At 34.1% G+C, this 17,057-nt stretch overlaps 1 protein-coding gene across 2 annotated transcripts in view; it reads left to right on the top strand.

Moving 5' to 3' along the window:
* LOC118194213 (V-type proton ATPase 116 kDa subunit a 1-like) overlaps positions 1-17,057 on the top strand; it is an 80,224-nt gene that overhangs the window by 22,357 nt on the left and 40,810 nt on the right. For both annotated transcript variants that reach the window (XM_035365432.2, XM_035365431.2), the window contains exon 6: positions 3,808-3,934. In XM_035365432.2, the coding sequence (XP_035221323.1) occupies positions 3,808-3,934 (127 nt within the window). The remainder of the gene's footprint in view (positions 1-3,807; positions 3,935-17,057) is intronic.

The raw sequence follows: 17,057 nt of genomic DNA, 5'->3' as shown, positions 1-17,057 counted from the left end.
AATGAGGATTTACATGCAAAGTGCAGAATAATTGAAAAAATATGCTGTCAATTATCACTTGTCATATTTCTAAAAAAAGTTAATATCAAATTTGCTTATATCCAAATTATTAAGCTTTATTTTAATTTTAATTAAAGTATTATTCATCCTTTTAAAGTAACTACATGAATAACCTAGTGAAATTTTCAAGTAAAAACAAAATTTAATTTTTAAAATAATTTAGCTGTGCATTTTACATTATGGGCATTGATAGAACTGCGTTAAAAATCTATCTTAGAAAAGTGTCTGGTTATATTTTAAAAAAAAAGTATGTAAGGTGATATTAAGTTATTTATTAATAGCAAAGATTGAGTGGTACAGATAATATCATATTTTTCAATGAACACCATTTTTTTCCTTTTTTTTTTTTCCCTTTTCTTTCTTAATTTCTTTTATTCTTCATCATGTGCTGAACTTTAAAGAGTTACCTTTTCTCTCAAAAAGTAATTTTTATTTTTTAATAAGACCAGAATCTTCCCCTAAATAAAATATACCCTCGTATAAAAATCCAGTAGCAATTATTACACATTTCTCAAAATCATCAGTTGAGCAATTTTGACCACTGAGCCATCTATATACTTTCCATATATGATAAAAAGCTTCATTTCTTTCAACACCAAAATTTATTCTTTTATTTCATTTATCAATTCAAATAATTTAGTAACATGGGTTTTTTTAAAGCTTTTAAAAGAATTATTGAAGATTTCGCTAAAGCTTTGTTAAGAACATTTTGCAACTTTTACATGATTTGATACTTCTTTGTACATGATTTGATACTTAACACTTCCCAAGAATTTTCAGATGGAAAGAGTGTCTCCAGAAATCTGGTAAATGGTGTTTAAATTATTTTCATTGTAGAGACAATTAAGTTATTTCGAAGCAGGAGAGATGAAAAATGAGGAATGCCCTCGCTGGGACTCGAACTGTGGACCTCTCGAATACACGTCAAGTGTACTGACCACTGCACTACAAAGGCATGAGAAATACCTTATAGTATGCCATGTTTTTACTGTGTTTTCCTTATTTCTGCTTGTCAACAGATGCCCAACTTGTAGCGTTTTTCCTTCACTTGACTTATAGCCATTTTTGAGTCTGAAAAACCGCTCTTACGTTTGTGATTTACACTAATAAGCCAAAACATTACCCCACATTGACCATCCCCACATTTTTCAATGAATTTGTGTGGATGTTGTGAAGAGTAATGTCCCAAAGACTCAAAACAAGTATTTCCTGCATGACTGGTAGATTGCTCACAATTTGATGCTGTTAGTATTTAAGCAAAGTGGATAAATGATCGTGAAACCAAGAGTACATGCCAATGTGTTTGATGTCCACATGTCATCAAAGAAAAAGGACGTCGGAGAGTGTTACACTTGGTATAGGGAAAGACCAAATAATGAAATCTATTATCTAATTGCATTGGCAAAAGTATAAATCATTATCTTTATAAATTTATCAAGGGTGCCCCATGTTTTTATTCCTTGTGATATAAAATTATAGATGAAGTTTATCAAAAGTATTAATCTCTTGGTCCCATGAAATTATATCGTAAATTATTGTTCTTTTAGTTTATTAACTATTTTTCTGTTTTAATAAAAGCTTATTTTATGAAAAAGAATTTTTTACATTATTTTGTTTAATTTTAAAAGAAAATTTTAAAATTATTTTTAAGGGACCAAAGTTAAAAGTTAATATTTCATAAATATTTACTTTTTATCATTCTTGCTGCTTTTTGAATTAAATATGGTAGAGCTTTATTTACAATTTATCCTTAATTTATTTTTAGATAATAATTCATATTTATAATCTTAGTTACATATCTAGCAGTTATGCTCAGTAAGATATGGCATGGACGAAATGTTTTTTATACATTGTTATTGCCGTTTCCCCCCTTTTTTTAGTTTCCATTCTGTTCTCATACTTGATTATTTTTTCACATGTACTTTGGTAGTTCATGTGAAAATTTTATTCCATCTCTTGGTTCCCCACGGCTCTGGCAGCAACTTTCTCTCATTTACAAAAAAAAAAAAAAAAAAAAAAAAAAAAAAAAAAAAAAATTTTCTCTAGTATTCAAATATATTTTGTTAAACATATATATTTGAGCAAAATTGGACTACATCTAAGGTCATAATGGTGTCTGATAGAGATTTGTTTTGAATATTAATGAAGTCTAAAATTTTAAGAGATAGTCCAATTTAAATGTAACTTGTGCTGAGTCATTATTTATTAGATGTTCCTGATGCTAAAATGTTTTAGAGTTTGAATATTTTATTACAAATCTAATCTTATTAATTATAAATAAATTTAAAATAAAGTATGATAATTTAAATTAAAATGTTTTTTATATATTTTTTGCATTGCATTGTTTTATACTGTTTCCTAGAAATATTTTTCATAAATAAGTTTTCTTTTTTCAAAGTAAAAAGTTAAAAAGAATTGATACTGATAAAAGAAGTTTGCGTGGCTGCTACATTCAAACCAATATTGAATGAGCAGCACTAGGACATTAAAAGAAAGATATTGGTGAATTTATGGAAGAAAGGTTATTAAATACAGTCAAAATTCGTTAATTCAGACGCCCATAATCCGGACCTCAAAGCTGCAAACTTTCTGTGCATGCGTCGCATTGACCTTTACGGCTGCGAATATGCATGTGCATAATAGCATAATACGTTTACGCTTGCGTATTTAATGTATAACGGATAGTATAAGCTAAGCTAAAATTATCTAATTTAGTTAATGTTGCAGATTGCGTTGTTCCTTATTCTTCGAATTAGATCCAGCTTATCATTTTTTGCAGACTGTTAGAGCAATTTTATAAAAGTAAGCTTGAACTTTCAATTATGTCAAATAGAGTTTCTGATATATATTTAGTAATATGTAAAGGATCTACAAAGCGAAAGTATGTTTCAAAGTCCATTAAACAAAAAGTGGAATTGCTGCAAAAAATGGATAAAGTCATATCCTTTGTTTATCTAACCATTCCGAAATCTGTTTATCAATTTCACGCTGCTCTGCCGGGGGGGGACGTCCTGGGGCGCAATGAACTGGAAGTTGATCTGCCAGCACTATCCTTATCTTCAGGGCAGATGTTTTTATTTTATTTGGCTTATAATTCCTTACTAAATGTAGTATGTCATCTCGATGTACTCTGTCTTTGATATGATTTAAATCGAATTCCTCGTCATTATAATTCGGTTATTGAAAATGAAACAACTTACATTGAAAGAAATGTTTAATAAAGTAAACAAATAAATATTAAGCCTTTTTTTTTTTTTTTTTTTTTTTGTAAATTTTGATATTGTTTAGATCATAATTGTTCTTTATTTCATAAATTATGGTTTCATATTTTTAATTTTATAATTTTTGCATGCCATCTTACCAGATTTAAACTGATGATCTATAATCCGGAAAAAGCGATAATCTGGAATCGCCGAAGTCCCGACGAGTCCAGATTAACGACTTTTGACTGTAATATGAGTGGCACTTAAAGCTTTAGTCTTGATATTCATGCTTATATCTATATTCACCTTTGAATTTCCCCATTATTACAGAGTTTGGGTGAAATTAATGAAGCGAAGGTTATGCACTTCCCTTGTCAATTATTAATACTTTGGTTTTATTGATTATAAAATTTATTTGCTATTTTGTAATTTTGTGCCTTAGAATTGAAATAAATATACAGTGTGATTATATTTAAAATATTTATGTGTTACTAAATATTATTACTAAATATAACTGGGGAAACTAAATACATGAAATTTTTAGATTTGTTGCTGGGGTAATTTTACGAGAACGCTTACCTGCTTTCGAGCGAATGCTTTGGAGGGTCTGTCATGGCAATGTTTTTCTTCGTCAAGCCGATATAGATACTCCATTAGAAGATCCAGTGACTGTAAGTATCCTCTTCAGATGAAATATAAGTATAGGGTGTTAATTTAATAATTTAGTTTAAATTTGAAACCTTTGTAGAAACAATAAATATGTACGACACATACCTTGCCCATAGCATATTGCAAATGATATCTGTCTGGTTCATTGCATTTGTCTAGTCTTTTCTGTATATACCTATTGACATTATGAAGCTTTTTCTCATGTATACTCTGAATGACAGCAATAGTATGCATTTTAGTCTTTTCAAGGTATGTACAATAGAACCTCGAAATATGAGTTTAATTCGTTCCAGCATTGACCTCGTATAGCGAATTTCTCGTATCTAGAAACAAACTTTCCTTTGAAAATAATGAAAATTTAGTTAATCCGTTTAGCACCCCCAAAATATCGACATAAGAATAAATTTCTGTAATAAATACAGGGGTGTTTGTACACCGGGGAAACCCCGGAATTCCGGGGATTTTGAACTTCGATACCCGGATATTCCGGGTGTTGTATCTCTCAATAGAATTCTGAAAGGTAAAAAGAAATCTCTTACCTTTTCTTTCACCCGGGAGCCGAGCTTGTTCCATTCTAATTCTTATTCGATGAAATATCTAAATAATTCCAAGCTTTTGCATAAAAACTGACACTTCTGTATAAATAAAGATATTATATTTAGATACAGTTATATACAATTATTAGATTACATGAAATTACGCGCTCTCCAGCTAACAGTCAATCGAGTTCGGATTCAGAGTTCTAACTACGTTCTTCCGTAGGATTATTCTCGAGTTTAGATGTAATGGTGCTGATAGTTCAGAGTTTAGATGTGGAGGCGCTGATAGTTCGGAGTTTAGATGTAACATCTCCTCCCACCATTGAGATCCGACGATGCGGAGGAACTCAATACACACAGGTCCAGTCGATGAGGAAGCCGAACAACTCGTCCAGCTCTGGTCATCACTCGAGGACTTGAGGCAGGTTCTGGAATACTAGCAGCCTGATCAGCCTGACCAGTTGCATGGTCGTTTCTATCTCGAGGTGCTCTGTCGGGGAACGGAGGGCCAACGGATTCGGAAGTAGAGATCTCCAACGGGAAAAGCCGGGGCACTGGACGAAGCAGAATTCCATTTCTTGTCTTGACCCTCGCTAGTCTAACTATTCCGTCTTTACTGGGGAAAAGCTCGACTATCTTGGCTAAAGGCCAATGTATGCGTCGTCTCTGGCTGTCTTCCAATAGAACGACATCGCCTACTTGCAACTGTTGAAATTTTCCCTTCTTTATTGCCTGTTGTCTCAACTGACCAAGATATTCATTACGAAATCTGTTTTGTAGATCATGTCTTATTCTCTGTCGGTATTTGGCTCGACGGTTTAGTTCTTTGGAATCTACGTAGTCCATATCAGGAACTCCAGATGACGGCAATTCTTGCAGAAACATCATACATCATAGGGGTCAGTGGTGATGGATCTTGATTATCCTCTGATACATATGTGATAGGTCGCGAATTAATCAATTGTTCACAGTCACATAATATAGTGTATAATTCTTCATAATTTAAAGACGTTCGACCTAACACTCTTCTTAAATTTTCTTTCACCATTCGCACAAGCCTCTCCCACCAACCTCCCCACCAGGCGGCGGTCGGAGGGTTGAACTTCCATCGTATCCTTTGGATAGAAGCAGCTGAACATATGGCGTTCCTATTCACTTTCTTAAGAACACTGTTAGTCCCTACAAAATTAGTTCCGTTGTCGGAATATATCACATAAGGTCTACCTCTTCTGGCAATGAATCTACGTAAAGATTGGATGAAAGTTTCTGTAGATAGAGAAGTAACTAGTTCGAGGTGAATGGCTCTATAAATGGCACATGTATACAAGACTATCCACGCTTTAGACCCCTCACGGAGATAGAGAGGACCCGCTAGATCTACACCGACGACTTCAAAAGTCGCCCCTTCTCTGACTCGATCTTCGGGTGGAAATCCTGGCTCGACTTCCACTCTTTGTGAAACAAATCTTTTACATCTTACACATTTTCTGATAATATTTCGAATACTTTTTCTAGATTTTAATATCCAAAAGTTTTCTCTAAGATTTGTCATCAAAGTGCTGACACCAGCATGCTGGAGTTCTAGATGTTTCTCATAAATTAGTCTCTCAACAAGAAGGTGTTTTGAAGGTAAAATAATAGGATATCAGAAATTTTCATTATCTTGACGCTGTAGGACGTTCGTTTTGGCTCTTAAAATTCCATTTTGGTCTACGATTGGTCTCAGCGCACGAATAGCGGGATCGTTTATGCCTGTAAATGATTCTTTCTGTACCAATCTACAAAGTGCCTTTTCAGCATTCTCCAATTCATCAACTGAGACATCAGGAGTAAGGTTTTTATCTTTGTTCTTTAAATTGTGATAAAACCTGAAAATCCAAGCGATCATTCTCACGGTTTTTCTATATGAAGAGAAGTATTTGTAGTACCGGTCCAAATTGTCTCCATGATCTAGAAGAGTCAGAATCGTTTTCCTTTTTTTCTTGTTTTAAGTTCTTCATCAGGCTTTTCTTCTACATGGGGCCACTCGTCTTCTGGTAAGTAAAGCCACGATGGGCCCTCCCACCATGCCGATTTCTGTAATTGCTCAATAGTACATCCTCTCGATGGGAGATCCGCTGGGTTTAAACTTCCAGGTACATGCCTCCAGTCAGATATTCTGGTAAGCGATCATATTTCTTGTACTCGATTGTGAACAAACGTACCCCATGCTTGATCCCTTCTTATCCACCCCAAAGCTGTAGAAGAATCACTCCAGAACACTGTTCTACAATTCTTAAGTTTCAAATCTGATAGAATTGTTTTGGCAAGCCTGGCACCTATCAGACAGGAAAGAAGTTCAAGCCGTGGAATCGTAAGTTCCTTAATAGGGGCTATTCGACTTCTCGCACTTACTAACTGAACCTTTACACCTTCGATGGTTTCAGCTCTTAAAAATGCACATGTGGCATAGGCTCTTTTACTAGCATCCGAAAAAACGTGGAGCACTACGGTATCTTCGTTTTCGTAATCAATATTTAACCAACGAGGAATTTCAATCTGAGATAGCAGAGGCAATTGGTTCAACCAAGTCCCAAACTGCTCACTTAGGGGAAGAGGAAGATCTTCATCCCACTTAATCTTTTCGTTCCATGTTTCTTGCAAAATTAGCTTAGGAATTACAGTTATCGGTGCAGTAAAGCCAATGGGATCAAAAATTTTCTGGGTAATTGACAAAACTTTTCTTTTGGTAATAGGTTCCCTCAAGTTAAATGTTTCTTCGATCTTGCAACTCAAACTATCTTTTTCTAAATCCCATACTAATCCTAATACTGGGACAACTTTCGTCTTGCTCTCTATCTCATCGATCATGTCAATGCGAAAATTTGATCGCCAACATCTCAGATTGAAATGCCCTGAAGCCAAAATCAATCTTGCTTCTTGAACGAAATTTTCAGCTTCATCTACGTGATTTAAGCTAATTAACGAATTATCGAGGTAAAATGAATCTTTCAAAATATTAGAAGTTTCTACAAATTTTCTGGGACTGTAGTCAAAAGGTGACTAAGTGTAGCGGCTAGCAGAAACGGACTTGATGTGAGTCCAAAAACAACTCGGTTATGTCTGTAAATTTTAAACTTATGTTGATTATCGAACCATAGAAACCTTAAAAAATCTCTATCCTTTTCTGCTATTTTGATTTGACAAAAGGCCTTTTCGATGTCAGATGACACTCCTATGCGATATTTTCGAAAACGATTCAATATACGTGGAATAATTTCTATTAAATTTGGTCCTTTACTCAAACAATCATTGAGAGAGGGTGAATTCTTAGAACGTGCAGATGCATTGAAAACAGGCCGTATCTTTGTAGTTTCACTAGACTCTTTTATTACAGGTCTGTGTGACAAGTAGTGCACTCCTTCCTCCTTTTCCTCAGTTACTACCTCAATAATGTCCTTCGCTTCCCACTCATCAAATATTTCTTCGTAATCTTTTCTTCTGCGTGTGTTAATTAGTTTACTTTCGGTTTTGACGAGGTGTATTTCTGCCGTAGTACGGTTACTGGATAAGACGGATTTATCTAAAATAAAGGGTAATGTTACTTCATATCTCCCTGAGCTATCTCGTTTTACACTTTTTAAGAAATGTTTTCGAGTTTCTTCTTCCAAGACACTTTTCGTTTTGTTTTCCTCACTTGAAATCCCCAAGGTGTCTAAACGCCAAAGATTGGACAAATTTGTATCGGAAACATGTAAGGATAAAGAAAGAACGGACAGGGAACTCGACATATTTGCATTCTCTTTAATCTTGCCCATTAAAGTCCAGCCTAACTTGGTCTCAAAGGCTACGTAATCCCCCGCAAAATGTTCAATTCTTTCAGTGAACAATTGTGCTGCGGTGTCCGCTCCTAACAGCATATGAATCTCTTCCGGATTTTCTTGAAACAGACAGAGATTTCCATTCACATGATTGTCGTTGATAAGGATTCCCCTTTTTTCCATCACTTTAATTAATTTTTCGTCTTTGATCTTAGGTAGTGACGAACAAATTTTCCTCTGGTCTAGTGCTTCGATTTTACACCTGTACTTTCCATCCAAACTAGTTAAATCTATTTGATAACGATCATGATCTTCCGAAACTTCTACACCCCCAAATAACCCATGTTTAATTCTTTCAGTTCCTATCTTTTCTAATTTCAACGTTTTAGCAGCATATTGACTTATGTACGTGTTCTGACTTCCGGTGTCTATTAGCAATCTTAAATAACCCTTTAAGGTTTTCCCAGCTACCCCTACGACCAAAGTTTGTAAATAAACTTCAGAACGGTTGCTTTGATTCGAAAGTACTTTATTCTCAACTTCCTGGACAGTTTTGATCGTTCCCTTTTTACTCTCGGAATTAATTCTGTTGCACATAATCGTAGAATGCTTAGAGTGACAATGGGTGCAAAAAATGTTAGAATCACAAAATTTGCTGATGTGACCCTTATTTTGTAAACACCTAAAACAAGTGCCATTTTTGCGTAGTATTTCAACCTTTTCGTCATTGGTTAGTTTCTGGGCAATAGGACATTTATGGCTTGAATGGGAAAAATCTCCGCAAAAAACACATGCCTTAATCAATTTTTCTTTAATACCCGTGGACACTAAATCAGAAGCAGAAGAAGCTTTCGTTTCTAATTTATTGCTCTTTCCATCGCTGAAATGACGAGTGTTTATTTTCTGGACTGCATACGCAGACTGACGGCGCCCACTATTCGCTGTCGAATGCTCTGAATTCTTATTTATGACTTCCGCCCTTTCGCGTGAATCTAAACATTGAGCTATAATCAAGCACAGGCTTTTAATATTACAATATGCACTTCCATTACTCATTCTGTTAATCTCAAGCAAAATATCTTGGGGAAGTGATTTCAGAATTATTGGACATAACACACTTGATAAATTCTCGAGAGACTGACCCAAATTTTCTAAACATCTTAATTCGATGGAAATATTATCATAAAATTTTCTAAAGGCGCGAACATCATTCGAGATTTTCAACGGTTTAGTGTTCAAAATGTTATTTATGTGAGTGTAAATGAGCACATCTGTTTTCGCAAATCTTTCTTTTAGAAGATCAATTGCGGAATCGTAATTAGCAGCAGTAATCGGTAATCCTTCGACTGTATTTAAAGCAGAACCACCTAAATGAGCTTTCAAATAATTAAATTTGTCTATTTTATCTAATGAATCATTTTTATGAATGGCAGACTCGAAACTGTTCCAAAAGGTTAGCCAGTTGTTTATATCTCCGTAGAATTTCATTAAAGTTAACTTAGGTAATTTAATTCGAACAGACTCGTTATGTTTTGGTTCTCTTTGACTATCAGTACTGAACTGGTTATTTACTACCGTTTCAGTAGATTTGCGTTTTAATTCGTCGATTCTTTTGGAGGTACGGAAACTGCATTTAACGACCTTTTGACGATATTCTTCAGATTTTTGGAATTCAGCATCAAATTCTTCGATTTTAAAAAGAGGTTCTAATTCTGTATCGACACTTTTAAGCGATTCGAAATTATTCTTTAATATTTCTAAATTTTCTTCCAAATCATGGATTTTCGGATCAATTTCCGAAAGCTGCGATTCCAAATCTTTAAGCGATTTCGTTACTGATGTTCGGAGAGCTGCGCGCTTCTTTTTTAATTTATTTAAAATCTCTTCAGACATGTTCTTAACAGTTCAAAAATTCAAAATGTAATCAATAATTGTATTCTTAATCTTTATTGTCTAATTTAAATTCTTATTCTTAGCTCGGGCGTCCCGGCAGGGATGCCAAAATTTGTTGTATCTCTCAATAGAATTCTAAAAGGTAAAAAGAAATCTCTTACCTTTTCTTTCACCCGGGAGCCGAGCTTGTTCCATTCTAATTCTTATTCGATGAAATATCTAAATAATTCCAAGCTTTTGCATAAAAACTGACACTTCTGTATAAATAAAGATATTATATTTAGATACAGTTATATACAATTATTAGATTACATGAAATTACGCGCTCTCCAGCTAACAGTCAATCGAGTTCGGATTCAGAGTTCTAACTACGTTCTTCCGTAGGATTATTCTCGAGTTTAGATGTAATGGTGCTGATAGTTCAGAGTTTAGATGTGGAGGCGCTGATAGTTCGGAGTTTAGATGTAACACCGGGGATCGTCATTCAAAAGGAAGTAGGAATAATAATGAATTATATATCTTGATCTGGGTAATTTTGTTTGCTTTGAATGCAGAAAACGCAAGGTCAGTGTGTGTGGTGAAAACTTTTCCTTTCTTTCTCCAAAGGCAGTGATAATGCGTGAAAAGGGGGGAAAAACTTCTTTTTTGTTCTTTCCTCATGGCGAGTTATGACTCATTCCCCCGTTCTCGGACATTCTCTTCTGGATTCTTTTCGGTAAGTAGGCGCGGCAGAAAAAAGAGGGAGAGACTTCGTTCGACCAGATGTGCGATCACGCGACTCTAGGTTCAAAGGTCTTATCTCTCCTGGTGTGGCGCCAATAAGTAGAGAAGGGGGATTTTTCGCCGTATTAGCTATTTGTCATTGATCACTTCTCAACTTTTTTTCCTCCGCTGTGTAAAATTTTCATTTCATTTATTGATGCACGTGTAAATTTTTCGTTTCATTTATTGAAATATTTTTTTATTTATGTACGCAAGAGAATTTCACTATGAAATTTCTCGATATAAATAGTGATATTATACAATTAGAAGAAGGTGTCCGGAATGCATTTAGGTGGAAATGGATTGAACGGAGAGATGGTAATGGGGATACCATTGGCACATGGTGCAAGAAAATAAATGTTGCTGGACAAGCATATTGTGTTTTTTGTAACTCACTGCTGAAGTATGGTGGGGAAGGATTCAAGGCTTTCACAAATCATTCTAAAACTGTGACGCACATAAAATATTCAAAGTGCATTAGACATTCAATGACTTTAAGTAATTATGCTAATTCAAAAATACTGATGACTTGCTGGATACCGATGCTCGGCCATTGGATATAGTGACAAGAAAAGCACGCCAAGAGGTATTAATAACTTCGTTTATCGCCGAGAATTCTCTTTCTTTCAATGTAGCTCCCAATTTAATTGAACTCTGTAAACAGTTGAGCCGCAATCACACGGCACTAAACTCGTTGGAAATGTCCAGGACTACTGCATGTTTTAAGATGAAATATGGGCTCGCAAAAACTATTAAGGAAAATATCATTAAAACTTTAAAGGAGACTACATTTTCTCTAAATTTGGTTGAAAGTACTAGCAATGCTAGTATACTGGCAATATTGGTGCAGTTTTATGACAACAATCAAAATGAAGTTGTAGTTCATCATTTTGCATCTCTAAAGATGGAATCTTGCAATTCAGAAGCTGTTTTTAAAGCAGTTGTTAATACTATTGAAGATAATAATATTCCATGGCCAAACTTAATTAGTGTATTAATGGACTCATGTAACACCATGCGTGGAAAAAAAAAGGGTGTTGAAACCAGACTACGATCAAACAAAGCACCCCACTTATTAGATATTGATGGTGACACATATCACACAGCTAATAATTGTGCAAAAAAATTTGCTTCATGTTTTGATAGATACTTAAGATTTGTTTGATGACATCTATTTTGATATGAAAAGCTGCAGTAAAAGAGAAATATTTTTCAAAATCTGTGATTCCCTTGCCATTAAAAAACTTAAGCCCTTGAAGAGATCAGACCATAGGTGGGTGTACATTTTATGTGTTTTAGAAAGAATCAAAGATCTGTGAGATGCTCTTATCGCATTTTATTTTCACTACTTGGATAAAACTGATAAAGGGGATTATTTTTCTTATGTTGAAATTGTATACAATAAAAGAAATATTTCTGCAGCTCAGAAAAAAATTGTTGAAGGGATGTATTCTTGCTTGCATTCCCAACAACTACTAAATGGGTTATTTGTTATGCAAAACGAAACTTTATTGCATATGGCATTATATTCAGCAGTATTACCAGAGTTCAACACATATATTAAATTATTTGAAACAAAAAAACCAATGCTTCATTTAATACATTCCAGTATTTATAAATTGATGGCAAAATTTTTCTCTTTTTTTATGAAGCCAGAAAATATAGAGTGCACATCTTATAATGATTTATTAAAGGTTGATGTCACAAATCCAGAATTCCATCTACTTAGCAAAGTAATATTTACTGGTGCAGAAGCTTCCACTCTCCTGAAGAAATTATCAAAAAATCATCCAATAGCAAAAGAATTCCAAATTTCTCTGATGAAAGCTTATACTAATACAGCACAGGATATGAAACAGAAATTACCCCTTAAAAATTCATATCTAATTAGTTTTACAGCATTAGATCAAGAGCTAAGAGGTAAAACCAGTACAATATTAGCTTTTGAAAAATTATCATCTTTTATGTCCCATATTTTTAGTGATAATGAAAAGTCAAAAGTAGAAGCTGAAATAAGGTTATACCAGAGTGATATTGATATCACCAAGGAAATGCTCCACACATCTGATGAAAGTGGAAATCAAGTCAAGCGTACAATTGATAAATATTGGTCTAAAGTTTTTAATTTAAAAGATGATTTCGCAAATGATTATAAGTACAGTAAGACCCCGCTTAACGCTGTTTCGTTTAGCGCTCTTTTATTTCAACCCGGGGATTCCTCACAATTGCTCGCAGCTCTACGGAGATTCCCCGAAATTTTGCGCAGCGCTAGGTTTCCAAATAACATATCCGAAACAGTGTAGTTGTGTTTCTTGTTTGGTGCGGTGCTGTACGGACGCATTTTTATCATTTGAAACATATGTTGATATTATTGTAAGTATAAATTTATATAATACTATAACGATTAATACACTGACAAATATTATGATCTTTAGTTTTTATCATGGGTGATAATAAAAAACAAGAAAAGAAAGCAACCAAAAAAAGCATTTCACTGGAAACTAAAATGCAAGTGATCAGAAAATTAGATTCTGGTGAACGTCAATCTCAAATTAGCGCATTAGTGCTGCATTGAATTTGGCAACTTCAACAATAAGGACAATTCTTAAGAATAAAGAAAAAATACTGTCATCGGCAACTGCAACTACGTCAAGCTCTGCAACTAGAATTACCCGTTCTAGAAATAATACAGTAAAGGAAATGGAAAAACGACTGTCTACATAGATTGACGACGAAATTGAACACAATATACTATTAAGCCAATCTATCATAATACCTTCTTGACAAAAAGGCAGAAAATTGGAAACACAGAATAGACTGAATGATCTGACTGACTTAGAATTTTATTTGTTTTTATAAGTATATTTGTTTATATTGTTTTTATTTTTGTAAGAAATAAATGTTTGGTTTTATTTTTATTAAAAAAAATTATTAAATTTAATACCTAACCAATTTTCTATCCATCTTCCCCTAACCCCAATATTTACATGTTAAGAAGCCTCGTTTAGCGCTGTTTCGCATTACGCTCTAATTTGATGGAACGTATTCCCCGCGTTAAGCGGGGTCTTACTGTATCCTACATTGGCTAAATTGGTCAAAGCCTGCCTTAGCTGCTTCCATGGCCCATTAGTGGAAAGTGCATTCAACTTTATGGATGCACTTGTCACTGACTATAGAACCTCTCTTAAGATTGATTCCCTAGATGCAGTGCAGACTATTAAATATGATTTAATGGCTTCTAAAGAAACCTCATGTGAAAAATATGGCTCAAAAAATCCAATGACTGATCCAATTCACAAAGATCTCTTACTGAATATGAACAGAAGTTGGAAAACATATCAAGAGGACTTAAAAACATGTATTTCAGATGAGTCACCTATAAAAGTGTCTGAAAAACCTTCTACATTAGCAGAAAAGCAAACTGCTTCTACCTCTGCATGTGCAGTTCTCGAGGAAATTTCTTCAACTGTAAATGAGGAAAATAAAAGTCAACCTTCCTGCAATTATGAAGTTCACCACAAAAGAAAGACAAGCCCACAAACATCAGAAAATAAAAAAAAAGCAGCAGAAATAATTCTTTTTTAAAGAATTAATTCAGGTAATTTAAAATATTTACATAAAATGTAGTAGTTTATATGTTTGAAAATTTATGGTTATTAATTTTGCAAAAAAAGTAATTCATTGAACTTTTATAATTAGGTCATTCATTACTTCATAATTGTAATTTTTCATTTCTCTCCCCCCCTTCTCGAAACTCCAAAATGTCGGTAGTAAGTCCGTAAAAGTTTCAGGGGATTTTTTGGGGTCCCACAAACACCCCTGTAAATAACACTGGTAAATAATAATATAACTGTAGTTTACCTTAATGAAAGCTTCTGACACTGAATCTCCTTTTAACTGCTTCTTGGTGCAGATGATCGATGTCGAAAGGCAGTAAGTCTGCCAATTCCGTCACTCTTAACCACTTTTGTTTATGTATGATTTCTTTCTTAATTTCAACGGCCATAGCTTCCTTATATTTCTTTGTGGCACTATCGGAGGCATCATGAAATAATTATTTTCACATTAAATGTAATAAACAATTGACTCACGAGTGTACAAACACATAGATCAAAGAACACTTAGTGATCTGACAAGGGTATTCCCCGAGTCGAGCCGGATCGGGAAATGGCGCCACACATACCAACAACCTGGCTCATTGCTCGTTACTCAAGTCGGTGCTCGTATTTAGAGACAAATTTTTCACTTACACTTTCCTCATATCTCAAATTTCTTGTATATAGATAGTAACTTGTAAATAACTCCTGAAGTATGTATCCTCACTTCCGTTATGGAGAAGCTCATCATATGTTACATAGGCAGTGATGCCAAATGTAAGAAAATAAACTTGTTAGATTTATGTGTCATTTCCTGATTTGGCACGTTCTCCTATAGGCAGTGCTGCCAGATGCAAAACACAGATATATGTTAAAACTATAAAACATGACTAAAATTTATACCTCGTCTTATGTGCAGAAATATACAGTAGGTCTAAACTGAACTGTGGTTCTATCATCTGTGCCACAAGATAGCCTTCTGTGTTGCAAAGGCGGCTTGACCCCATGCACCACCAAGCTTTATGATCTGCTCAGATACTTTCAGGATTTCCTCAGTGCAGCGCTTGTGTGCAGAATATGTTGAAGGATCATTAAAATTAAGGCATGACCAATTATCTGTTAACTATTTTTTTAAGTCCATATCTCACCTATGTCATCCTGCTCATGTCCCTCTACAATCAAGCAAGTATGAACATATAATGTAAATTCAATATCTCATCATTTGGCATCTAGCACTCCAATATCTCCGCACCTCAGAGACTCCACGCAGCACCAGAAACCTCCTAATGCAGGTCCTGTCCATTTATGCATTTAAGTCGCAAAATGGACAGTTTGGGCTGGTAAGAATGTCAACATAATAGAGATGATTCACCAAGCAATTGTGACCAATTTCACAAAATGCAAAAATAGAACTCCTGAGTATTTTTCCACCTTCCAACAAAAGTGATACCAGTAAAATTATATACATACAAATTGTTTACCAGCATAGAAATATTTACAATGGTTATATTCCTTTGATGAAATAAAGTGTGTGGCAGTATCCATCAACTGCTGCTATTTATTTCAATACAGTGGAAAAGAAAATTTGTCCTTTATTTTGATTTGCTGAGTGCACTCAAAAAAAAAAAAAAAAAAAAAAAAAAAAAAAAAATCACTCAGAAAATCCTCTACTGCCATAGATCATTATTCTCCATGTAAATCTCAAGACTTAGGTGTGCTATATTCAATATTGTTCGATTCCTGGCTACATTAGTATAAGAGAAATGAGCTTTTTGACATTCCTGCAAAATCTGCTGATGCCATCTATGTACCTGATACCTCTTATACCAACATCATAAAATATGTGAAGCAGCAAATTTTTCAAAAATGGTAGCATTATTGTCAATCACAAATAAATAACAATATACAGCATGTGAAGCCTGAAATCAAGTATTGATTCACAAGCAACAAAAAAAAAAAAAAAAAAAAAAAAAAAAAGTTCTGGCAGACTTGCAGTTTGGTCGCTTCCAGATTACCCAAAGTGGAGAGTGGTCAAATCTGTGCAAACTGTAAGGCTATACTATCCGAGATTTATATTTTAATTTATTGTCCAAATCTTAAATCTCTTAGGCTGAAACATTTTAGTTTGTTCAACCTATCTCTGTTTCACTTAACTGGGATCAATCCTCATTTAATCTGTTCCACTTAAAAAAAAATATTATGAACAGTAAAACTTCAAATTATACATTTGTATTTTTAACATAAAGTATTTATTATTAACATTGTACAAATTTTAAACTACTATAAATTATTTTCAGTTATTATATTAAGATATTAGAGTTTTTTCTCTGCATTATTCTCATCAACTTGATGGCAGTTTTTAGAATCTTCAATTCTAACTAGTTCTTTTTATTGCCATGGCATATGCCTCTACCATGTACTCTAACCATGTGCTTGGCACATCATGACCAAGCAGTTTTTGCATCGTAAAACACCACAATCACCTTGTATAGAATTTAATTTTTTGATGAAATTATTCATAAATATATATAATCT

This window comes from Stegodyphus dumicola, chromosome 1, assembly GCF_044657685.1.
Source record: "Stegodyphus dumicola isolate Sdum_Otavi_A_Nest chromosome 1, ASM4465768v1".
Taxonomy (NCBI): Eukaryota; Metazoa; Arthropoda; class Arachnida; order Araneae; family Eresidae; genus Stegodyphus; species Stegodyphus dumicola.
Note: the sequence above shows the minus strand (reverse complement) of the source record. Positions and strands in the feature narration are given on the sequence as shown.